Raw genomic sequence first — 27,731 nt, forward strand, 5'->3', positions numbered from 1 at the left:
TGCTAGTTAGCAAGTTTCGCAGATAACTGTGGCTAAAGTAAACATTACAGCTCGTCACCCCACAGAAGAGAGGGGCGGGGTGAGCAAAGCTCATTAGCATTTAAAGGACTATGCAACAAAATGGCTCACTCTAAAAAGGGCTGATTTTGATAAGGTAAATCGGGTATTTTTTATACTACCAATGGGAAATTTTATGTTATAGACTTCTCATTAAGACCCTAAAGAATCATATCAACTTGTGGACAACAGACATCCGATGACCCCTTTAACAAGCTATGATTACATGAGATCTTTCAACACACCTTCAGATGTTCATTCATGTTTATTTCATGAGTAACTAGCAGTATATGGTAGTAAAGATGAAGAGATGATCGCGTTCACTTGCACTCTGTGGTGTCACGCCACATCAAAGGCCGTAAAAAAGACATTTATTGTTTAAATTTGAAAGATGAGACATTGTTTCTTATTGAAAGTAACAAAACACAGAGCTTTTCGCAATTTTTGGTGGTTAAAATTGGTTCAAAGGCTACAACGCTGTATTTGTCAATCCTAATGGAATATTTGGGACATATTCCATTAGGATTTAGTGGTTTTAAAGGAGAACTCCACTTCCAGAACAACAATTTACAAATAATTTACTCACCCACTTGTCATCCTAAATGTTCATGTCGTTCTTTCTTCGGTCGCAAAGAAATTATGTTTTTTAAAGAAAACATTTCAGGATTTTTTTTTCCATATAGTGGACTTCAATGGTGCCTTGAGTTTGAACTTCCAAAATGGAGTTTAAATGCGGCTTCAAATGATTCCAAATGCGGTTGTAAACGATCCCAGCCGAGAAAGAAGGGTCTTATCTAGTGTAGCAATCGGTTATTTTACTAAAAATAATACAATTTATATACTTTTAATGCCAAACGCTCGTCTTGTCTTACTCTGCCTGGACTGCTTTTGTTCCAGTTCATGACAGTTAGGGTATGTCGAAAAACTCCCATTTCATGTTCTCACTCAACTTCAAAATCGTCCTGTGTCGCTGTTTTACCTTTTTTGTTAAGGGTGTTTGATCTTCTTTGCATGTTCACTTTGCAAAGACTGGGTCGGTACTTCTGCAGCGATGTAGGATGATTTTGAAATGATTTTTTAAGTTGAGGGAGAAAATACGATCAGAGTTTTTTGACATACCCTAACTGTCTTGAACCAGAATACACAGAGTTCAGGGAGAGATGAGCATTTGAGGTTAAAAAGTATTTAAATGTAATTTTTTTTTAAGTAACCAATTATTTCGCTAGATAAGACCCTTCTTCCTCGGCTGGGATCGTTTACAACCACATTTGGGATCGTCTGAAGCCCCATTTAAACTGCATTTTGGAAGTTCGAACTCGGGGCACCATAGCAGTCCATTATATGGAAAAAAAAAATCCTCAAAAATTTCTTTACGACTGAAGAAAAAAAAGACACGAACATCTTGGATGACAAGGGGGTGAGTACATTATATGTGAATCTTTGTTTTGAAAGTGGACGTCTCCTTTAACAAGCCACCAATAAAAGGTGAACAATTTTATTTAGTTACAAGATTGTTTGATTTTGATACTGCTTTGAATTTTTCAAATTTGTCATTTATTTGGCAGTTACAATATGTACAACTCATGTCTAAGTTTAAAAAAATATAATTACAGACACTGATTAAAATAAAATAGGCTAAGTAACTACACTCCCCAGTTTGTCCCATTATTGTCGTTGTCCTATTATTGTGTTGTCCTATTATTAAGTACATGCACAATTGAGTTTGTTTTGTTCATGAATGCATTGATTCTTGCTGTGTGCTAAACGGTGTTGATACACTAAAGCTGTAGGTCGCCGTCTCTCAGTCTAACCTGAGGTCATGTACTGTACATATTTTACAGCTCCCGACTGTCCTGGCAGCCCACATGAGAGTCTTGTTGTGGAACACAGCATTTTGTGCAGTGCTGTGAACATGCTTATTATCAACACACAATTATCTGGCCTAATCATGTGGAACCGCACAACAATCACCAGGGACCAAGGAACTAACGACATACTCACCCAGACTCGCAACGGCACGCAAACATGCATTTATTGACACTGCATCACAAGAAAGCCAGTGTCCCTGTCAATATTCTCTAAAGATATTTCCTGTTGATTTGATTTTCAGTCCATATTTCCATGGCTTCTTATGTATTCTCTGACTGATTGATTTTCACCCCCGTCACATATTCACACACACACACAATGTGTGGCTAGATAAACCTCTTTCGAAAGCTGCTCTGGAACACCGAAGTGTGATGCACATTGCTGTACAGTATATTGCCGTCTGGGTCCACAAAGCACAAAACATCTATGCCGAGTTATTTTCTCTTTCAACACATTCAGAATTAATTCACACATCTGTGTCACATCCCACAGAGAGTATGCTGGAAACTTGCGAGTTGTGTAAGATACCTGGAGCATCAATCCCACATCTCACAATTACAGACAAGTCTGATATATTTAAATTAGAAGCTACACGATTAAGATTTCTTTTTTAGTGAAAGTGAATTTCTTATAGCAGACAGTTTTAAGATTAAAAATTCATTAGCACTAAATGCATATCAGAAATGACCTAGTACGAAGGACAAAAATGTAAGTAGATATTGTTCTATATTAATATTGCTGAATCTTTATTTTAAAACTAAATTAAATTAAATTAAACTAAATTAAATTAAATTAAATTAAATGATAAAATAAAATAAAATAAAACTTCTAAGCTCAGTTAAATTACAGTTATTGCAAAGTTACAACCTGCAGTGATGAGTGTGTTTCGCTTTACATTTTAATTACCGAAAACACAAAAATGATTAACAGAAATGACTGTCACAAGTTAAATAGAAACAGATGTTGTTATAACAATGATGAAAACACTGTGCCATCAAAACATTAAAAGTGTAAAAACCTAATTTTATAATTTGCAAGCCCTGTGAATTTTAGCATCCGCCCTGAAAAAGATTTTAGTAACACAACATATACTATTATTCTAAAATATTATTATTAGATAATCACATAATATATTTTTTAAAAAGCATTTTAGTTTTGTTAATTTTCAGCATTTACTAATACATTATTAAAATCAAGTTGTATCTGTTAATATTATTTAATGGATCTGAGCTGATGCTAACAAAAACAGTTGTATTTTTATTAACAAATGTTAACAAAGATTAATAAATAATGTAACTATTGTATAGGTCATTGTTTTTTAATGCACTATAGGACCTTTTAGTAAATTATGACTAAGATATTACCCTGCCAATAATAATAAAACAAAACGTTGGTGTTATTTTTTTATTATTTATATGTCTCATGTGTCAAATACACATTAAGTTCTAACTTTACATACTCTATATTATTGTCTGGTGTTTTGAGTAGCATTAATTTCTCATGTAACAGTGACCTCTAGTGGCTGAAATGTAGATGGACACCACAAATATCCAATATATAAACATTTAAAAAGGAATAAAGGTATTTTGTTGTAAAATTATTTCCACAAATAACTACAGTGTCAAATACTAGACATGTTTTGAAAAGTCATTAATGGTCAGTCATGAAGAGAAAATCGGTTTACCACAGGATGTTCCTGGAAACAGTGGTCAAACTGGTTTATCCAAGTAACACTAAATTTTTTCTGTCCATACACATTACCTCAGTTCAGATCTACTGTGTCCCTAGGTCAGTATGAGCATGCACAGTCCGGTTCTCATGTGCAATATGATCCGAGACCTTTAAATAACACACTGTCCAGCACTGCAGGAGGCCTACAGCTGGCCCGGGAGAAACCTAATACTGACACAGACATACTAAAGACTGACAGTTATGCATATACAAACATGCAGAAATAGATACACAAACTCTCAATGCGATCTACTGCAAACGGTTTGGAAATCTCACGCAGCAAAGGACCACGCAGTACTATAGGCATATATTGGTTGATATCCATGATGTTTGTAACATTGCCTCAAACAGTCCTACGTATAGAAAGAGCACATACACACAGCTGTCACCTGCCATATAGATGAGTCATAGCTCCCAGCAATTCTGCTGTTATATGGACGCACCTGTCAGTATCTCATCTCCAGTCTGTCTCTGATGGGAAAAGGTAATATCGCCTCATATTCAGTCTTAAAACTGCATTCACATTTGGCCTACCTTCTTTCTTTACCATAGGGAAAAATATTTTTTAAAAATCCAGATAGAACTTTCGGCTTAACCTGGTGTTCTCAGAATGTTCTGGAAATGTTAGTTTTTGGTTGTAAAAAAAAAAAAAAACAACCTAAAAATGAATGTTCTTTGTAGGTTAGCTTTTAGCTGAGAAAAAAAACACACACAACAGAAAACATTCCTACAATATTCTTAGTTGGCTCTCTAAAAATGTGGTTGGTTCTGTGTTTGATTCTGTGTTTGCAGGGACTAAATAAGGGCTGACAATATTTATTTATTTTCTCAGTACAGACAGCTGAAGGTTAAGTTATTAAAGTTGGCATGAACTACCTCCATTTTTAAACGCTTTTTAAAAATACATTTATTATGCATTTCATTTTTTCATGACCTTAATTTTTAATGAAAAAAAATCGACAGCATGCTTGCATTCTTTTTTTCTCCCACATCTCAAATCCAATCAACAACCAACAACGTTTGCATCTTTAATATAAAAGGTACAGAGATTTTTTTAAATTAAAGGTTTAATGAATCTTTTGAAATATTACAGTACATGTCAGTTGTACTTGATAGCAATATATAATATTATTTACAAAGCAAATACATATGTGACCCTGGACGACTAAACAAGTCTTAATAGCATGGGTATATTTGTAGCAATAGCCAACAATACATTGCATGGGTCAAAATGATCATTTTTTCTTTTATCCCAAAAATCATATTAGGTAAAGATCATGTTCCATGAAGATATTCTGTAAATTCCCTACTGTAAATATATCAAAACTTAATTTTTGATTAGTAATATGCATTGTTAAGAACTTCATTTGGACAATTTTAAAGGTGATTTTCTCAATATCTTGATTTTTTTACCCCCTCAGATTCCAGATTTTCAAATAGTTGTATCTTAGCCAAATATTGTTCTATATTAACAAAGCATACAACAATGGAAAACTTTTTTATTATTATTATTATTATTATTATTTATTCAGCTTACAGATGATGTATAAATCTCAAATTTGAAAAATTGACACTTATGACTGGTTTTGTGGTCCAGGATCACATATGTGCTGTGGTTTGTGAACAAGTTGTGCATGTAAAACGTAAAACTTTCAGGTCAGCTGGGTAGTTCAACAATGCTACAAAGTCTGTCTAGATTATTTCAAAGCCTGAGGTGGGAAAAACACTCTAGAAATCACAAATAAATGAATAATCAAAATGCTTGAAAAATGTGTAAATGTGTACTTGAGAAGGTTTTAGCAGTCAAAAAGAGTTTACCAACATGTTTTGTTGTTCTTTTCTGAGTAGTATAAAAATGCAGAGGTTCATAAAAGACATAATTAAACATAATTTAATGCTTTGTGCAATACTATACTCACACAAACACTCACACATACATGAAGTGTTCCCAAACCATCCATGATCAGTGTTTACAGTACTGCTCACAGCACACATGATGGCCAAATACTGACATCATATTTGCAAAATTCAAAATCAAAAATAGGTGTACCCCACCTTGTCATAAAATCAGCACGTCCTTAATTAAATGGATAGTTCATCCAAAAAATAATGTTAGTAACCAAACAACAGTCATTGACATTCATAGTAAGGAAAAATACTATTGAAGTCAACTGTCAACTGTCAACTGTTCAGTTACAAATATTTGTCAAAATGTCAACCAAAGAAAGAAATTAATACAGGTTTGGAACGACATGAGGGTGTCCCTTAGATGCATTTTGAGCATACATTTTCATTCTTTTGTTTTGAAACCTTTCATAAGGTTTAGTTACAATGATGTTGGACTGAACGGCCAATCGCTAGGAAGAGAAGACCAGACAGAAGACAGAAGAACACGCCCACAGGAGCAAGCATGAAAGAGAGGCCGTAAGTCATATTGAGCTCAAAACCAGGGCACTTATTTGACTTCTGATATTCCTTATACAAGCTCATTACATCCAAAATATCTAGCCAGAAAACATACATCACAGTGACAACGAGAAGGAAGAAACCTGGAGAAAAGAGACAGCATTGAGAGTTGGAGAAATGAAAAGCAACATGAAAGACAGAGATTAAGGGCAAAGAATAAATTAGATGTTTGTGAGTTGTTGAGTACTGCACATGAGATGCACCTTACCTCCTCATGTAATCTTTAACTTACCAGAAATGAGGTATAGTCCTCCACCTGCTTTATAAAGGCGATGACTGGCAAATGGAGCTGCACAAATAATAATGAAACCGCCGGCCACCACAGCGGCCACCCCCAGCAACATGGAGACGCTCCAGAAGCCTCTGTAGACTAAAAGATAATGGTTTTCATAAACACAAACCAGACGGAAAAAGGTTCACAGTACAGTAGCCAACTGACCTTTCGCAAACAGCTTGATTGACAAGCGATCTGACCAATCATAATGCTGAATTCGCCATTTTGTCTGACAGACAAATCAGACAGGAGAGTAGATTAACTTCGGTGGACTTAAACTTGAAAAATGGTGTGTATTGAGATATTTCCGTGGTTGAAATGAAAAATGTTCATTCGTGTTTATTTTGTGCTTTAAGTAAATAAGAAAAGATGATCATTCACGTGTCAGTTGATCTAATAACGCAATACAGTGATCTGTCATGACACATTAAAGAGCCATAAAATGGTATTTATTTGAATTTCTTTAAAAATTACAACATTATTAAGCTGAGACCTTGTTTCACACCAGAAGTAACCTGCTCTGTCTCTGCTCTGAAAAATACATCGCAGAACAAAGAGGAAACTGACAATACGCCGAGAGACAAGACGGAGTCAACACTATCGCACAACCAATTTGTACGTATTTTCCGAGGTGGTTAATTAGTATGAATTTGTTCGACCTCACTCTGTTATTTTGTACGTTTTCTGTGAGGGGTGGGTATAAAGATGGGGTTATGGGTGGTCATTCGTATGAATTTCTACAAATTTGGCACCTCGTAATATACGTACAATTTTTCACAAAAAGTACAAATTCGTACAAGCTAGGTTGTACACATTCGTATGAATTAGCCACCATGTAAAATATGTACAAATTGCATTGACAGAGCAGGTTACTTTTGGGATGAAAACAAATCTTTTTAAAGAAATTCAAACAATAAAAATCATCTCTTCCTCTTTACTAGTTATAGTATGAAATAAACACGTTTGAACATCAGAAGGCATCTGCAGAAAGATGTCAATACACACAATTTTGCAAGTTCAAGTCCATCAACATTAATCTACCCTTCTGTCTGGTTTGTTTGTCGGGCAAAAATGGCAGATTCTGTGTTATGATTGATCAGATCACCTGTCAATCAAACCCTTTGCGAAGGGTCAATTCAGTTAAGCTATACACTATGCAGTGAAATAGACCTTTAAAAATAATGCTGTATGCTGCTTGCAACCCATTTTACTTCCGTATCTCCACATTGAAGCATGATATTTGTTGGGGAAAAAAAGGTTTGACTTGATCTGTATCTTGATTTTAGGTAGAGGAGTTGAAAAAGTATAAGGGATCACTTTATTTAAATATTTTTATATTAATAAATCAGATAATAAATCAGATTTAAACAGAAAAACAGAGAAATCTAGATAAGATTAAAGATATTGCCATTGGAATTTGGCACTGGGGCATAAACAATCTTGACTTGTTAAATAATTAAACTTACTTATGGCAGTCTGATAGCTGGTAGTGTTGTAGATCTGGTCAGGGAACGGAAAGGGGAGAAGATATGCAGGTTTGCATTCCCTCGCATATAGCTGATGTTCTAAGTGAAGAACAAGGAGATTTGCAATTTATTAGTTTGTTCTTTCTAAATCATTGTTTCAGTTAACATCCATATTCAGGTTGTTTGCTGATCTAAACACAGATTCCCTCACTTTGAACCTGCTGTGGCCTTCTGTAGGGCAACAGGTCAGACCCTTTTGATATTTGTGGCAAAGTCTCACCCAGAGCTTCACAAGAGGGCCAAATACCACGTTCAGTGAGCAAGTTTGCTGAAGTAATGCTTACAGTTTAAAATGTTCTTAATTTAACTTAATTTTTAATTAAAGATTACGTATCAATGAAAAACAATTTTTAAATTTTAACATTATTAATTCACACTTACACAAATGTTAAAATGCATTTAATATATATGAATTAACACTAACCTATATTAATAAATGCCATAAAAAGTGTTTTTATCATTGTTCTTGGAAAACCACAGAAGACCCCTTTGAAAGTTTGTTGAACCAAAGCAAATATAACAGCCTCTTACCAAACCAGAACTTCCACAGATCGTCATCGTTCATGATTTCATTAAAGCTACAGCGCCAAAAGAAGCCCTCATGATGAAAAGTAATGTTCAGGTCTTCACTATCTTGGTACTGACCCCGGTTGACCACAATATCACCTTGCTGTGAAGGAGCAGAGAGCAGAGGTCAGAGAGCAATGGACACCTGTTGTGAAGCCAGTGAAATTACAAATTTGAAAGCAGATAGAGAACAGACACTTACAGCCTATGGATAGACATATGCCATTTATGTGTTTAGATGCAGTTTACAAAAAAAGTCAAGAACACTATATTATGGAATGCAGAAATGCTTTATGTCATTTGACTCAACTCCAACTGCTTGAAAATCCAACTTAAACTGGTCGCCGTTTGCCCGTTGACCAATGACAATGATTCAAATAGCTTGAATGATAATAGATCAGCTAATGACCAGCCCGGCCATCTAGAAACCAGCTACAGTATCATGTTCCAAAACACAGCAAATAGCAGTGTGCACTAGACCAATTTCAGCTAAGCATTGCAATTGTTCTCTGCAAAAAGAATTATGAAGATAATTATGATATTTACATTTAAACATCACCAATCAAAATATACTGAATTACTACACTAAAAATGCTGGGTTATTTTTTTTTTAAACCCAAATGCTGAATTTAACTTGTTGGGTCATTTTATTGGGTTATTTTTAAGATTTTTTACCCAGGTGCTGGGTAGTTTTGCCGTAACTAAGTTGCAATTTTGATGCTGGGTTGTTGTTTTTTTTCTACCCACCTGCTGGATTGAGCCTGTCTCTGACAAAACAACCCAGCTGAGTTACAGTCAGAGCGAGGGCTTTTTAAGTTCTCTACAGAAGAGTGCGGTTCTCCACGCAACCAATTTGGTGCACTTCTTCAGCAAAATAAAGGTTTGCATACATTTTATTTCATTTATAATGTCTTTACTATGCTGTAAATTGTATTATTTCACGCAACGCAACATAAGGACAAGCTGTCAGTCAGCTGTGTCAGCAGCATTCACTTCGCATGATGGAAACACCTTTTGCCTTGCATAAAATAAAATGATTTTATTCGTTATTGTACTTGTTAATTTAATTTGATGTTAAAATATGTTCTCTAATGTCAGTACTGTTTGTTTTTGGGCAGGTTTTGGAGTGAGTTACGGCATCTTTCAGCTACAAGTGAAACACAAGGCCGCGTTCTGGAGTTCACAGTTACCCCGCCGAACAGCAGCCCTTCACCAGCTCAGTTCTGTCCAATATCAGTTCACCACACCCAATCAGTTCTGTCCAATATTTACCCAGCGCTGGGTTGCCAAATAACCTAAGTTGGGTTGTTTTTAACCCAGCATTTTTAAAAGTGTAAACCAACCCAGCAACAGGATTGTTTAGCTGCTGGGTTAAATTTTTAACCCAACCTTCAAATTAACTCAACAATTGCTTAGAAATGATTATATTTCTTGCTTAAAATTAACCCAAAATAGGTTGTAAATTAACATATATTAATATGTTCAATAAATGAACATCTATTAATAAGTTAAATGAATATTAATTAAATAATAAATTAATTACTTATTAGTAAATGCCCACCTTTTGATTACTACTGATGGTTGGTTTTTAATTTGAGTTCATTTTAAGCCCGCCATATAGTATTTTTTTAAACATTAGCTGAATCAAATAAAACTACCCAGAAGGTGGGGTCTGGGGTTAAACATTTAACCCAACTGCTCGGTCAAAACAACCCACTCGGGGGTCCACATTTCACCCAGTGCTGGGTTGTTTTTAACCCAGAATTTTTTAGAGTGTATGAAACATAAAAAAAAGTTCAACATCAAGCTTTCCTGTAGACTTCCTGATGGTGCTGTTTACATCTGACTTTTAGCCTCAAAGCACACGGGTGCATCCAACACACTCTCATCAAAACTATTTTACATTTTGATGAATTGTTAGCCACAGTACAAGCCAGTACAATCTCAATTATACTGCTACACCCCTATGACAGTTATATTTAGGGTTGACCTCTGATGCCTACCCGTTCCTAAAAATCACACATCTCGGCCTTGTAAAACAGTTACATTTTCTTGTGAGCCTGAGTTGGGCGTATCTCAGTAACAACTGACTTTTCCCTCCCAGTCTTTATGAGGGAAACCTAATTCATATGTGACTTCTATGAATAGACTCTGCATGCACTGAGATTCCATTTGCGTTATTTAGTATTAAGTGTGGTATCACACCACAGCATGTGATAGTCTACACTCAAGCAACTGAGAGACTGTAAATAGTGACGTTTGAGGATGTCATATGACTGTCACTGCTTATAAACCAAATATACCCATGACTGCTAGAGGATCTTGCTTCGGTAAGGATCAAAGAGCAGAAATTTAGTTCAGTTTAGTTCACTAAAATCCAAAACATGAAATTCTGAAGAGACTTATCTCATTTTTTTTAAATCCCTAAATCTAACGTCCTAAAACTAATATTCATATCAATAAAACACTCGTCCACTTTTCTACTCACTCTAAAGGTATTACAACAACACTTCCACCCACCTGCAAAGTAACCGGACCATTTGAATGTGAATTGCAGGTCTCTGATGCCAACAGCCAATAGTCCGTGCCAAAAGACAATATTATAAACAGAGTTGCCAAGGCACCAAAGAGCCCAGCAAAAAATAGTGCCACATGTAACTTCATGATGACAATCTTAGAGCGCAACTTTCTCAACTGTTTACTTCTTGTTAAACAGTCTCTCCTCCTTCCCACATGAAGTAGGCACTGAAATTATGTAACTCCTCACAATCTGAAAAATAGTCCAGTTATGCTCAGCAAGGTTTATAGTATATGAACACAAGTGGCTGTTCTAGTGCTCTTCCGAGCTCCGGTGTCTGTGTGTGTGTCAGTGTCCTCTTCCCTTAGCCAGAGCAGGACTTGGCATTGGGTGGGGAGTGGGCTTCATGACAGCACGCTAGCGTAGAGCTGCCCATTGGGCTATTTTGGTCAGTTGAGTGAAGGTGCCTGCTGCCTCTCTCAGAGGAGTGGTTTAAGAATGAGATTTCAGGAGGGACATGAGTGGACCAAAATATCCCCCCAAAGGACAATCAGCTGAGAGAGGAATGAAAATGAAGACACTAGAGCCCAGCATTCCCAATGTCCGTCACAGATCCCACCACCAACTGAGAACTGAACTCTGAAGGACAGTAATGAAGATGAATCAAGGTTAATCAGTACATCTATTTAGACATACCATATGGATTCACAATATGCATTACCTTATAAAATTGTGTGTTGGCAAGAAACTAACATGGATGTATTCACCAAGAATCCATTCACTTGATCAAAAGTGAAAGACATTTAAGTTTCAAAAGATTTATTTCTCAAATAACTGCTGATTATTTGAATTTTCTATTCACCGAAGAATGCTTTTGTATTTTTCCGTTGACTATTGCAATGCTTTGCTGGCTGGGGTTTTCAAAGGCTACCCTAAACAAATCGCAGGTTGTGCAAAATTCAACTGCTAAAGTGCTAACTAGAACTAGGATAAGAGATCACATTACTCCCATCTTAGAGTCCTTGCATTGGCTCCCTGTTAGGTTTAGGGTTGATTTTAAAATTCTGACGCTTACTTATAAGGCTTTGGCACCTCAGTATTTGTCTTACCTGGTCTTTTAACTGTTTCGTCAAACCCGTTTAAGATCGATGGGAGATAGGGCTTTCTCTTCAGGTCCAAACCTATAGAACTCTTTCCCTAGAGTTGAGATATGACAAACAAAATCCCCTAGCATTTTAAAAATGCTTGAATTTGGCATTATTTTATATATTAAATGTTTCTTGAGTACCAAATCAGCATATTAGAATGATATTTGAAGGATGATGTGACAGTGAAGACTAGAGTAACGGCTGTTGTAAATCACAGGAATAAATTACATTTTTAAATACACTACAAGTCAAAAGTTTTTAAAAAGTAAGGTTTGTAATGCTTTTTTAAAGAAGTTTCTTCTGCTTATCAAGCCTGCATTTATTTGATCCAAAATAGAGCAAAAAACTGTAACATTTTGCTATATTTTTTACTATTTAAAATAACTGCTTTTTTTATTTGAATAAATTTTATAAATTTTAATTTTATTATTGTGATCAAAGCTACATTTTCAGCATCATTACTCCAGTCTTCAGTGTCACATTCTAACATGCTGATTTACTGTTCAAGAAACATTTTTTATCATTATTATTGTAAATATTTAGAACTATTTAAATTGTTTTAAAAATAAATTATAGAAATTAATACTTTTATTTAGCAAGGATGCTTTTATTTGATCAAGAGTGATGATAAAGACATTCTAATGTTACAAAAGATTTCTATTTCACATGAATGCTGTTCTTCTGAACAATGAAACCTGACAAAATTCTACTCAGCTGTTTTCAACATAATAATATTAATAAATGGTTTTTGAGCAGCAAATCAGAGTATTAGAATGATTTCTGAAGGATCATGTGACTGGAGTAATGATGCTAAAAAATCAGCTTTGAAATCACAGGAATAAATTACATTTTAAAATATATTCAAATAGAAACCAGTTATTTAAACTAGTAAAAATATTTAAAAATGTTACTGTTTTTGCTGTACTTTGGATCAAATAAATCCAGGTTTGATGAGCAACAGAGACTTCTTAAAAAAAAACATTTAAAATCTTACTGTTCAAAAACTTTTGACTGGTAGTGTGTATTAAAATAGAAAACTGTTTTTTTTTTTAAATTGCAATAATTTTTCACTATATTATTGTTTTTTGTATTTTTTATACAAATGCAACTGTGGATAGCACAAGATGCTACTTTCAAAATATACATACATACATACAGTACATAAATAAATAAATTAACAAATAAATAAATACATCTCACTGACCCCAAAGTAGTACAACTGCTTCCACTTGCAATTGCACTTGAATATATTGACTGAAACTGCCGATACCTGGAAAACAGAAAATGCACACTCATTATATGTCAAGTGGGGCATTTTGCACAGAGCAGATAAACCTGTGACAAATTATCACTGTGCTGTGAATGAAGGGCCAGAGCCACTGAAGTGGACATAGGACTATGAAACAGGAAGGCCGCCCTTGCTTTGAGCTGGGTTTGAATGTGGAGAGATATTTAGGGATAAGATATACATGAGAAAAATTATGTGAGCTAAAATTACAAATAATTACAACAGATGTTCATTGATGATTGAAAGCAGAATTTTTCTGTAGTGTAGTAATGAATGTCTGTGGTGTTTCTGCACAGCAGAGCAGAGGTGGTTTTATATAGAGTTCCCCGTTTTGCTAAATTTAACTCCGCACTCTTTATCCTGTTATAATATTGAGAAACAACAGTCCTTTTCATCTGCACAGAAAAGACAAAGTTAATGCTACTTTACTGTTGATTTGGATTCATTAGCTTAAATTAAGCTATTACATGTTCTGGTTTACATAATCAAAAGCATTCCTTTATAACACGAGATGTGAGGATGGGTTCATGTGAATGTGTTTATGTAAACTATCTTGGGAACATCACTGTATCAGCTGCACTGGGATGATTGAGTGTCTTGGCTTCCCCAATTCCATATCCAAAGCTGGAACGGGATTTGTAAACAAAATTCCAGAGAGCAGTTTAGCGCTAAAATGACCATGACATAATCTTGGATTGAGTCTAGCTCACCTGATACTACAACATGGGGATAATGATAATAGGTACATATACAAATTCACAAAAAGGCATGCAGGCAGTTTAAAGTTCAAAATATAAATAGGAGGTAACGCGAGTTCTCAAAGGCATGGCATCCACCCTCTCACCCACTCAAGAGACCCAACAAGTCTGACAAAGATCAAGAAAGTTGCCAGTAGATGGAGCTCAAGTATGCAAAGTAAATGGCTATGACTATAAAGCTGTATGGTGCAAAACACAATAAACTAGAAATACAATATAAAATGTGATTAGACTATCCACCTTTTTCTTTAACACATGCAGTAAGCCTATGGGTGAGACTTCCAGTTTATTATCTGCTATAGGAAAATAACGAGAAGAATAACATGCAGTAAACAGTAAAATTGTCTGCACTACAAACCAGTGTGCTCATTTAAGATAATTAAAGACACACATATCAAGCAGCAAAACAAGCTGTTTTGCACAGCTAAAAATAGCTAGATGCACATGAGACCAGAAGCCAGACCCATAAAATGTATAATTGGCCACACCCATTTGTTTTTTTCTGGGATAGGCCAGAATATTACAATATTATACACAATACATTTATTGATGAGGCACAATATTCTCCATCCTCTAAAGGGGGGAAAAAGAGAGGGTTTTTATATTTAAACTTAATATTTATATTTAAGTTAATGTGCTAGATAGATTTGATCGCCAACCATGTACTAAATTTTGCATATCCAACTATATTATTTCAAAATGTATTATTTTCAGTATAATTAACTCATTTAAATAATTTAATGAAAATATTTACTTTTTCATACAATTTAATTTGTATTTATTTTATTGCAAAAATATAATTATTATTTTAATTATTATTATATAAATATATTAGTTTATTTTATTATTATTATTATTATTATTATTATATCTTTTGTGATATGGCTGGTGGGCTATCTTGGGCCTGTAGTCCCTGTTTTGGTCATTTCTTCACTACAGCAACATTTCTCTTATTCTAGCAAACCATATAACAGGCCCGTAGCCAGGGGGAGTTCGGGTGGTTCGAACGACCCACCCCATTTAACAGATGTTACTGTTTTTGAAAATGAACATTATCTGAGCTGTAAATCAGTAACATATTACTAGACAACTTGCTTTTTTCATATTAATTCAATTTTTGCAGGTCTCTTTAAATATATATATATATATATATATATATATAAAGTTTGGGGTCAGTACATTTTTATTGTTTTTATTGTTTTTTTTTTTTTAAGAAATTAATACTTTTATTCACCAAGGATGTATTAAGTTAATAATTAAAAGTTTATTAAAAGTTAATAATAATTTACGTTGTTATAAAATATTTATATTTTGAATAAACACTGTACTTTTTAAACTTGTTATTCATGAAAGAATCCTGAAAAAAAAAAAAACACAGGTTCCAAAAAATATTTGGCAGCACAACTGTTGATATTATCCAACATTGATCATTCTAATAATAAATCCGCATATTAGAATGATTTCTGAAGGATCATGTGACACTTAAGACTGGAGTAACAGCTGATAAAAATTCAGCTTTTCATCACAGGAATAAATTCGATTTTAAAGTATGTTAAAATAAAAAACATTATTTTATATTGTAAAAACATTTTGCAATATTACTGTTTTTTTTCTATATTTTTAATCAAATAAATGCAGCCTTGATGAGCATAAGAGACTACTTTAAAGACTATTACAAGTCTTACTGACCCCAAACTTTTGAACGGTAGTGTGTATATATATATATATATATATATATATATTTTTTTTTTTTTTTTTTTTTTTTCTGCATAAAATTCCTTTCTTGATATTTGTATTTTGAAAAGGAGGAAAAGACTGCATAGGGCTCAGAGGTTAAAAGGGGCCCAGAATGGGGGCTCAGAAAACTCAGTGGAAGGGTGTAGCATGGGTCAAGGAAGAACACAGTATATTCTGACCAGGGGCAGTTCTAGAACCATTTTTTCATCAACTTTGTCATCAACTTTTTTGTTTGTTCAATTTGCACAATGAACATGGGATGGAGCTCTTACTTTTGAGTTCTTAAAGTACACCAAATTAATGAATTTCACTTTAAAATGTGTAAGATTTTCTCCTGGAGGGACACACGTCCACCCACCATTTGGATATGTGTCAGTACAAAGAATCTGTGCATTTTATTGCATTAAAAATGTCATTAATTTAATTCAATAACTTATTGCTTTAGGTATTTGTGTATATTTACTGAACAAGCTGATATCTTGGTAAGCAGTTTGACAACATTGTAGTAACTATTTTTGGTGAATCAAAAAAATCAAGCTTATTAAGATACCTTATAAGGAGCCTTATTAAGGAAATTAATGTTTAAATTCATGTGTCGTCTGGACAAATCTTATAATGGAATTATACTGGCGATAACCAGTCCTAAGAAAAGCTGTTACAGGTATATGTCTGGCCTCTGGAAACACTGGCATTTTAGTCTCTCATGAATTTTATTGTTGTTTATATGTCACTTAAAGTATTGTACTTTTTCTATTTTTTTTTTTTTTCTCTATGGACCAATTGTGTGTCTGAAATAAAGTTATATATATATATATATATACCAGCACACATGATAATACAGCACAAATTGGTGCATGAGTAGTCAACAAAATAAAGTATTTGAACCTCATAGTTAAATACAAAATGGGTGGGAACTGAAAAAGGTCCACTTTTTGGGAAAAAAAGAACCCCCCGTTCCGCTAGGATGGCTACGGGCCTGTATAACGTTAATTGTTTACATTAATAGTAGTAGTAGTATGTTGTCTATGAAAAGAATAAAGGACATAGATGGATAAACAGACTTAAGTGGGATTTTACATTATTTTGAAATTTTAAAATTATCATATGCTTACCGATTTATGTAATTTAATGAATTATTAATAATTAATTAAATTAACAACACCACCTAAATCATCAAATCCATTGTTACTCAATAAAATTTGCTTTGTTGTTTTCCCACCAAAATAACGACAGATCCTAACGAACTTTCTAAAGAACTACCACTACTACTTTTTAGAACATTTTCACTTCCTTTGTAAAAAAAAAAAAAAAGTCGATAAACTGACAAACACGTGCAATATCTCCAAAATAAATGCTTAATTTTCGAAGTTTACCTGGTAATACCAGATACCTGTCTGTCATTCGCTGTTCAAAAACAGCGCGTATGTCTGCTGGACTTGTTCACTGGACTGTACCATAAACAGGAGATCCAGTACATTATGTAAACCACCACTCAGCATTTTACCACGTCAAAACCCGCCCATTCGTGCGTACGAAACGATTTACGTTTTTTTGAAGTAATTCAATACAAACAGCCCGGAGTATTCGTGAGTTCCAGGAGGATATTAGTCTCACTACACATCGCGCTCCGCTTTTAAAGGGACAGATGGTCTAAACCTCATGATGTTTCGTCAAGAACAACATAGCAACGCTGTTCATCGCTTCCGCATTGACTGCACTAGTCTCTGTCAATGCGGGAGAATGAATAACTCTAAATGTGCCATTACTCACAAACGACGGAGACCAACGCGGATCATACGATGTATATACGTGGTGGGATTCATGGTGAGTATCTTATTTTGTATTTGGAGAGGGTCTTTTGTATGGCATTGATCGCAATGACACATCAATTTATGCTGCTGTCAGTAAGTTTACACACATCTGATGTCCCTGTTCTGCACATTCTCATATACACTGTCATGTTCTCAGTGACACATGAAAAAGATTCCTGATTTGTAACACTTAGTTAAGAAGAATTTGCTAAAACTGTTGTAGAACAGGAGTGTTGTTTACAAAGGCTCATTGATAATGATATTTTACCTGTCACATGACATCTTAAGCCAAAGGTTTTTCATTTAGTGGTCTTTATGATATTATCACATTTGCTTTTTTTGCTTCCCATGTTTGAATCAGGATGCTGTGGATGCCTTAGTAATTTATATTTTTCCCATCAGTAGAGATCTTTTGTCCTGCCTGTGGATTTTGGCCACACACATGAGAAAGAACACATTGTCTCCTCTTCTTTCCCTCCCAGACACATTGAATTTTTCCTGGCTTTAAATCACTGGTAGTTTTTGTCAGAGTTTTAGTTTAATAGAAAGTGCCGTGACACTGGATTAAGGTGGGGTGTGATTTCAATCAAGCCGGCTGGCATGACTGCATATAGAAATCCAGATGAACAAGCTCAGTGGTGTATGGGTTTTGTTTAAGTTGCCCTCAGCCTATTTATGACAGCGGACACCTTCATTTATTTATTCATTGATTCATTGTTTTTTAGCATGTTGTTGAACTACTTCCCCATAGCATTGTAATGTTAATAGTTTTAAATAGAAGTGTGTTTTCAGCTGTCAGGGAATGTGCTTTACCTGCCATTTTATCTTTTTTTTTTTTAAGTTTTAATTGAGAATTTATTAATTATTCATTTAAATGAGGATTCAAGTGGCAAAAATGTTTAAATTATATTTAAATGTCATAGAAGCAAATATAATGTTGTGGAAAAATGCTCATCTGTTTTGCCATTTAGGATTGATGTAGGCTAATCGGTAAATTTAATTCCATATTCTTACCATCTCATAGTAAATCTGCTGTGATTAGACTAATCACAGAATATGTTATAACTAGGCAAATGCTGGAAATCCAGTTATTGAGCTGTGTTTGCTTAGCTGACGTATAAATCTATTTTATGTGTGTGCGTTTTCAGGACCTCTTTGGGGTCAGTATGATCATCCCTTTGCTGAGTCATCATGTGAAGTCTCTGGGAGCAAGTCCTACAGTGGCCGGGATTGTAGGTAAGTCTTTGATGTTTTTGTTAAATCTTATTTAATTCTAAGGTGGCACTGAGATCCAGTATTAATAACATATTTTACTATTGACAACAAAGTTTGAAAAATTATTGCATCAATATTAAAACGTTTAGCTATTATAAACTATTAAGAAAATTAGAAACTTTGACACCCTGGACCACAAAACCAGTCATAAGGGTCAGTTTTTTGAAATTGAGATTCATACATCATCTAAAAGTTGAATAAATAAGCTTTCCATCGATGCATGGAATGCAAGGATTTGGTAGGATAGGACAGTATTTGGTCAAGATACAATTATTTGAAAATCTGGAATCTGAGGGTGCAAAAAAATCTAAATATTGAGAAAATCACCTTTAAAGTTGTCCAAATTTAGTTCTTAGCATGCATATTGCTTATCAAAAAAAGTTCTTAGAATTGCATATTACTAATCAAAAATTACGTTTTGATATATTTACAGTAAGAAATTTACAAAATATCTTAATGGAACATGATCTTTACTTAATATCCTAATGACCTTTGGCATAAAGGAAAAATGTATCATTTTGACCCATACAGTGTATTTTTGGCTATTGCTACAAATATACCTGTGCTACTTGCGACTGGTTTTGTGGTCCAGGGTCACATATAAAGATTGTGACACAATTAATTTGCAAAGGTTTGAAAAATGCATGCATGGATAGATTTAAAAATCTACCAATAGTTGTTATGTATTGAGAACTCCCTTACATGCAGTTTAAATGTTTAATTAGAAGTCAGTTTTGTTTGCCTGTTGATTATTACTAAAGTAGCAGCTGAATTGTGATGGATAAATTCCTTTTTTTACTAACAAGATGGCAATAAGTTATATTAATTAAATTGTAGAAGAATTTAAGTATATATATAAATAAATATAAAAAAAGTAAATCAAGTTGTGTTTAGGAGGTGCGGACTAGATCATTCATTATTTACACATGGGTATTATACACATGGGATGTCACAATTCTCAATATAATATCAAACCGTTCGGTATGACATCCACTGTTCAGTACGCGCTTGAGAATTGTATTTTTTGAGAACTGCAAATGTATGTCTGAATAGTGATATTTGTATGCAAAATCAATTCAATGCAAAATAATTTTAATGGAACTATTGTCAATTTTTGTTTGAAACATAAAGGTCCATAAAGGTCCAATTTTTGTTTAATTCTGCCCATCCTATTCTCTAAAGGACTAAAATCAATTTACTTTTCTTACTTTTTTAGTCAACAGATGACTTCATAGCAGGTGAACTGTAATTTTTAGACAAGCAGTTCTTTGAAATCACTAGTACATTGCCTGCACCTCGTCTCTGATTAAAAGGGCTGCTTACATATGGCTCATAATGTCAATGGAAATCACCAGCTCAATTGATATTTTCACTGATTTCATGAGGCAGGCAGTTTAGATTGTGATCACAAGGTCTTGTTACCTCAACCGTTTGATTGTGAAACTAACATTATTCTTTTGTTTAGTGATTAATTTGTTTAGTCATAACTAAAAAGGCTGTTTTCCATTGTTACAGGATCTACATATGGCGTATTACAACTCTTCTCTAGCACTGTGGTGGTAAGTAGTGATTTTTTTTTTTTTTTTTTTTTTTTTAGTGAGCAGCATTTGCTGCTGTAATATGATTATCAATTTGCTGCTCCCAATCTAATAATCCACGTTTACCTCATCTGATCTGTCTCCATGGAGAAAAAAGCACGTGTCACACTAATTGTTTATTACAGTCAACATTACATATTGCTCTCACTACTGGAGTGCGTTACTGTAAAACGAGTCGTCATGTTAACATTGACAAACACACTGACACACACGTATTTAAACTGGTTAAAGACTGAAGGGTCACGGGGCTAGTTAAGAATTGAAGGAGATGTTTGTCTTTTCTTGGATGTTAAGTATGGAGACAGCAGACAGGAACAGTGAGTCTCTATGACATGCCTGTAGGCCAGAAACAGAGAGAACATAGTAAATCCAATTTAAGTTTTTATTGCATTACACCAGTGTGCAGTGTCTGCAGGTGTGTGTGTGTGTGTGATGCCTCAGTCTAATGAGTGCTGGTATGGAGATGCCTGCAGTGCTTGCCTCAGGGCCTGAGCTTTTTCATTTGTCAGGTCCGATCTGTCTGCCTGTAGGCTATAAACTGTAGCTTTCTTCACCGAGACATGCTTTCCTTTAATAAACGACTAAGATTCTCATTCAAAGGTGCTGCAATTAATATCACACAGATACGGATATCACTGAAATTAGTGTGTCTGTGACCGAGGTTATGTATACAACAAAAAGAATGATATATGTTAGTCATTTGAAAGCTTTTGGTTTGCTAGCATCAAGGCAGCAAACCAAAAGAGTTTCGGAGAGAGCTATTTTGTTAAGATGAGGTATTTTGCTAAGATTCAGCAAGATTAGCTCTTTAGCAAAACAGACAGCATCGCTTACAGCATCTTTACATGGTCATGTTGTGCAAAAATCTAAAAAAAAAAAAAGTGCATTTTATGCTACTACTCTTATGAAAAAAAAAAAAATGAAGAGCATTCATTATGGAAATAATATGCTTTAAAAGAATATACCATAGTGCAAAGTTAATTGCAATTTAAAATATTTTAATTGATATTAAATGCAATTACTTCTATTGGCTTTGAAATATGGTGTACTGCCGAATATGCTCACTATAGCATGTATGGTAAACTAAAATATTCTTTAATGCCCTTTTTATTAAAACTTATGTCATTTTAAATATATATATATATATATATATATACCTGTAATTACACATTTGTAATGATGAAGTTGCAGTTTAATGTTTAAAATATGTTAACTTTAAATTAGGGCTGCATGATTATGGCAGAAATGATAATTGTTGATTATTCTCTTGAAATTGCAATTGCAATTAATAATTACGATTATGATGTTTTAAATAGCTTTACATGCAACTGCATGCCATATTTTTTATGAAAACAAACAAGCTAAAACACTTTTCTAGAAAAACCAATGTATAGTTGCCCCAAATGTCAACTATTTGGCTTCTTCTTTAAATTAACTTTTTTTTTTTTTTAAATATGCATGGTATTAAAATGTTAAACTAAAACTAAATTTAAAACAATGGAAAAAACCCTTAAGATGACCTTTTGAAACAATAAAAAAAACACAGAATAATGTAAGTAGACTTCATCAAATAATATCAAATAACACACTATAGAAAAAATTACACTTTTAAAGTATTTTACGTGTGTTGTTGCAAAACAAGCATTATTTTTTAAATAAACATTTCAAGAAACAAGTATTGGATTTAATTCAGCAAATATGATACAGAACAGTGTTACTGATAGTGATCTATTTTAAATATGTGACCCAGGACCACAAAACCTTTTTTTAAGATACTATTTGAAAATCTAAAATCTGGGGGTGCAAAAAATAAATTTTAAAATATTAAAATATAAAAATTATTAAAATATTGAGAAAATCACCTTTAAAGTTGTCCAAATAAAGTTCTTAGCAATGCATATTACTAATCGAAAATTAAGTTTTGATATATAGGGAATTTACAAAATATCTTCATGGAGCATGATCTTTACTTAATACCCTAATGATTTTTAGCATTTTGACCCATACTATGCATTGTTGGTTATTGCCACAAATATACCTGTGTTACTTATGACTGATTTTGTGGTCCAGGGTCACATATTTCATTGTCTCTTACATGTTGTGTTCTTTGATTGGCAGGGAAGTTGGAGTGATGTGGTAGGGAGGCGCTATTCACTACTGACGTGCCTTTTGTTCAGTGCCTTTGGATATGGCCTGCTGGGTCTATCCACTAGTATTGCACTCTTTGTGCTGGCCAGGATACCAGTGGGTAAGTATAGTGTACATATTGCAAATTAGTAAGTGCAACATTACTGAAATTATTTCGTTTTCTGTTTAAAGGGCTCTTTAAACACTCCCTGTCTATCTGCCGAGCGCTCCTGTCAGATCTTGTGTCAGAGAAAGAGCGGCCTCTAGTGATGGGCCACTTTAATGCAGCTTCAAGTGTGGGCTTCATCCTGGGACCAGTGGTGGGTGGATATCTTACTGAACACGAGGGTGGTTTTTACTTATCCTCATTCGTCTGTGCAGCCATTTTTCTTCTAAATGCAGGTGAGCAAGATTAACAGTAGTTATGTGCATACAGAAAATAATTTATTCCTTAAAAGTACAAAGAAGTATACATAAACCCAATCTTTTCTGAGATTGCAGTTATCTTGGGATGGTTCGTTGTTTACTTTCCCTCATGTCATTCCAAAATCACATGACTTTCTTCCAGTGGACACAAAAGAAAAAATGTTGAAGACTGTTTTCAAACTTAAAAAAGACACAAAACTATCATAAATCTGCTTCATATGCACAGCATTTTAACTTTGTTCCAAGTCTGAAGTCAAATCATGAGAAACCATGTCTGAAATCCAAATAATTTCCTATGAATCAAAACGTTTTAATGAATTAGTTGATCTGGTTTGAAGATTTAGAATGTTTCAACATTTGGATCACTGTTTCTTGGCTGCTTTTGTATGCTTTTTTAGTGATAGTTCACCCAAAAATGAAAATTCTGTCATTAATTACTCACCCTCATGTTGTTCCAAAGCCGTAAGACCTTTGTTCACCTTCGGAACACAAATTAAGATATTTTTGATGAAATCCGAGCGATTTCTGACCCTCCTTAGACAGCAAGGGTCCTATACCATGTTCGATATCTAGGAAGGTACTAAGAAAATCGACAAAATAGTCTATGTGACATCAGTGGTTCAACCGTAATTTTATGAAGCTAGAAGAATACTTTTTGTTGCACAAAAAAAAGAAAAAAGCATGTGTCGCATGTGCAGATGGTACTCTCCAAAATGGTGCTAGGGTGACGCGGAGGAAAAGAACTGTTGATTAAAGTTATTTTAGTGATTTTGCCCACAAAAATTATTCTCGTAGCTTCATAACATTATGGTTGAGCCACTGATGTCACATGGACTACTTTGCTATTTTGTCGATGTTCTTGGTACCTTTCTATTTTTCATCATAATTTATGTTCCAAAGATGAACGAAAGTCTTACAGGTTTGAAATTACATGAGGGTGAGTAATTAATGACAGAATTTTCATTTTTGAGTGAATTATGTTAACTTAGCTTCATCCCATATTTATTGTGCAGTCATTGCTTGGAAAGTAGTAGCATCAGCATTTTGCTAAACTTCACCTTTTTTGTTCCACTGAAAAAAAGAAAGACATTTGAGTTTGGATTGACATTAGTCAAGTAAATGATGACAGAGTAAATTATTTTCATTTCTGGGTGAATTACACTATTCCTTGTGAAAAATACATACATTTTAGCATACTTAAAAAGTAGTTTTTACAGAAATAATATAGTTTCAAACAGTTTACTTGAGTGCAAACTGCGTATAATGTTTTCTAACACATAATTAAAATTAAAATTAAATTAAATTATACAGGCCCGGTTTCACCGACAGGGCTTAGACTGCACCAGGATTAGGCCATAGTTCAGTTAGGACATTTAAATAACTTTTATAAATGTGCTTAGGAAAAAAAATACTACTGGTGTGATCTTGAGACAAAACAAAGGATATATTTTAACATCTGTCAGTGCAAGTTTCTTTCAGTTGAAACAGCTCAGACTTACATTTTAGTCTGGGAATAGGCTTAAGCCTTGTATGTGAAATAACACAATACAGTGCTTAAGTTTGTTAGTCAAAATAAGTACTTTTTTAAAGCATGAAAAAAGATGATTTAAAGTATATTTTAAAGTAAAACATTTATATTATGGCCTATATTATAGTGGCCTTTTAGTTTCCTTAATATTATATTTTCTGCAAGTACAGTTTTTTTTTAAATACACTTTTAAGTTTTGAAGTACACTGCAAGTACACACTCAATACAATTAAAGGGCTAGTTCATCCAAAAATGAAAATTCTGTCATTAATTGAACGATGACAGATGAATGAAGGTCTTACGCGTTTGAATGACATGAGGGAGTCATGTTGTTCTAAACTCGTACGACCTTCATTCATCTTTGGAACAAAAATTAGGATATTTTTGATGAAATATGAGAGTTTCTGACCCTCCATAGACAACAACAACGCAACTACCAAGTTGAAAGCCCAGAAAGATAGTAAGATCATTAAAATAGTCAATGTGAAATCAGTGGTTCAACTGTAGGAGAAGAAATTGTTGAATAAAGTTTGAATACATTTTTGTTTTCTTTGCACACAAAAAGTATTCTTGAAGCTTCATAAAATTAAAGTTAAACCCCTGATGTCACAGACTATTTTAACAATACTCTTACTACCTTACTGGGCCTTGAACGTGTCAGTTGCGTTGCCGTCTATGCAGGATCAGACAGCTTTCAGATTTAATCAAAAATATCTTAATTTGTGTTCCGAAGATGAACGAAGGTCTTATGGGTTTGGAACAACATGAGGGTAAGTAATTAATGACAGAATTTTCATTTTTGGGTGAACTTAAGTGTATTTCTTTTTCACAAGTGATCCTTTGTCTGCTACAAAGCAACTACAGTCTGCTTATCCAACTGTTGTCTTCTTAGGTTTGGTCTGGATGTTACCTTGGAGTGAGACGTTAAATCACCGTATAGATGCAAACGCTAACAGTAAAACCAAACCCGGCAAATCCTACGACGAGTTGAAGAACTCAATCCAGCAGAACTGCTCAGACAAAAACCATGTTCGCCATCCTAATGCATCAGCAGTCCGTAGTCAAACAAATGGAGGCTGGGGCTGGAGAGACATGTCTGTTGTCCAGCCTGCCTGGAGACAGCTAACCTCAGTGTGGATACGGATCCACATGGTGGCTTCCTCCGATATGTGGGACGTGTTCCTGGTGCGTCTTCTAATGGCTGTATCCATAATGCTGTACTACAGTAACTTCTCCTTAGCCATGGAGGAGCGTTTTCAGCTCAAACCAAAGGTGACGGGCTATTTGATCAGCTATAGCAGTATGTTGGGCGCCCTTGCTGGCTGTTTGGTGGGACCCGTCACACATTTTTATGGCAACAACATGTCTGCTTTATTGTTGCACTCTACGGCACTCACCTGCACGTTGATCTTCCTGTATGCCACGGCACCCAACGTCTGGCAGGTCGTGCTCACTTCCACGTTCTTTGCCATCTCTACCACTATTGGACGTACGTGCATCACCGATTTAGAGCTGCAGCGTGGGGGAGCCCAAGCTAGCGGGACATTAATCGGAGCGGGACAGTCAGTCACAGCTGTGGGACGGGTTCTCGCGCCACTGCTGTCTGGTCTGGCTCAGGAAATCAGCCCCTGTGGACCTGCTAGTTTAGGGGTCGTGCTGGGACTGGTTGCTGTTGGTGTGCTACTCGTGAGGACTCCTAAATGGGACAGTAAGACAAAGGTTAAAGACAAGAGTCCCAAACAATAAGGTGAAGTGACAGAAAGACGTAGGACTGTGACGGCAGCTGTCTTTTATTTCCTCTCAGGGGATGTGATTGTTTTTTTTGGAGAACATTGGAGTTTGGATCTTTATACCAGCTATCGAATGTCACAACGTCAGTGTGAGACGTCAGTCGGTAAGGCTGCTTCCTATGCCGCCACGCTGAACGAGAGCAACTGCCTTGTGCAAATGCAGACTGATTGAGTCTGATGCAGAATCTACAGTAATACGATGAATGTTTCAGAACATTTTGCTGTTAAATAGTTCAACACCAGTGGCAGAACTAATGTGAAGTCAAGCATATTCTGTTTCAGAGCACCAGAAGTGAGACATTCATTGTTGAAAGACTTTTATGTGTTATATAAAAGTGTTTTATGTGTTGCTTTCGTTTCCTGACCAGACTATAAGTTATATGAACAGGAAAGGTAAGTCTTACATGCTTCCAAGGAAACTGTTTAACATTTTGGGTAAGAGAAATGTAACTATGTGATGGAGTTTTACCTCACTGTGGCATTGATACTCGTTTAACCACTATTTATCATTGGTGCACTTCAGAATACTCACTTCCTTCAGTGTTTAAAATTAAAAGTCATACAGTTGCCCCAAAGGCTAGCAATAATGTTTTTTAAATAAAACTGTACAAAAACTTGAGAGTAGGTCACATACACTACTGTTCAAAATTAAGTGTGGGGTCAGTAAGGTTCTTTTATTATTTTGAATTTTTTTTCAGCAAATATTTCAAATAAATGCTGTTCATTTAAATTTCTATTGATAAAAGAATCCTGAAAAAAGTATTATGGTTTCCACAAAAATATTAGGCTGCACAACCATTTTCAAAACTGATAAGAAATGTTTACTGAGCATCAAATCAGCATATTAAATGATTTCTGAAGGATCATGTGACACTGAAGACTGGAGTAATGATGCTGAAAATTTATCTTTGCCATCACAGGAATAAAATTACATTTTTAAAAGTATTCAAATAGAAAACAGTTATTTTAATATTACTTTTTAATTATTACTTTTAATGTATTTTTGACCAAATAATTGCAGCCTTGTTGTGAATAAAAATAACTGTTTAAAAAAAAAAAAAAGTACAAAATCTTACTGACCCCCAAATATTTGTTGTGTATGCGTGGGAAATGTTTTCTTAGTTTTTATCTTTTTGTTTCACCATCTGAATTTATCTATGTATTACAATTATTAGTTTAAATGAAGGCTTTTTTGTTACTGTCAGGCATACCCAGTCCATGGCGAAGTATAATTATG

General features: G+C 34.5%; 2 protein-coding genes across 2 annotated transcripts; one reads left to right on the plus strand and one right to left on the minus strand.

Moving 5' to 3' along the window:
- Positions 1–4,562: 4,562 nt before the first annotated feature.
- tmem182a (transmembrane protein 182a) lies at positions 4,563–11,382 on the minus strand. Its single transcript, XM_051118432.1, has 5 exons — positions 11,011–11,382; positions 8,455–8,593; positions 7,864–7,962; positions 6,356–6,493; positions 4,563–6,206 (listed from the first exon to the last, which is right to left on the minus strand). Exons 1-5 carry the CDS (start codon positions 11,152–11,154, stop codon positions 5,980–5,982), a joined length of 747 nt encoding a protein of 248 aa, XP_050974389.1. The 5' UTR covers positions 11,155–11,382; the 3' UTR covers positions 4,563–5,979.
- A 6,138-nt stretch (positions 11,383–17,520) lies between these two features.
- mfsd9 (major facilitator superfamily domain containing 9) lies at positions 17,521–27,556 on the plus strand. Its single transcript, XM_051118410.1, has 6 exons — positions 17,521–17,763; positions 18,899–18,986; positions 20,541–20,584; positions 22,742–22,871; positions 22,943–23,152; positions 25,597–27,556. Exons 1-6 carry the CDS (start codon positions 17,599–17,601, stop codon positions 26,448–26,450), a joined length of 1,491 nt encoding a protein of 496 aa, XP_050974367.1. The 5' UTR covers positions 17,521–17,598; the 3' UTR covers positions 26,451–27,556.
- The last annotated feature ends 175 nt before the right edge of the window (positions 27,557–27,731 follow it).

Source organism: Labeo rohita, chromosome 9 (assembly GCF_022985175.1).
Source record: "Labeo rohita strain BAU-BD-2019 chromosome 9, IGBB_LRoh.1.0, whole genome shotgun sequence".
Taxonomy (NCBI): domain Eukaryota; kingdom Metazoa; phylum Chordata; class Actinopteri; order Cypriniformes; family Cyprinidae; genus Labeo; species Labeo rohita.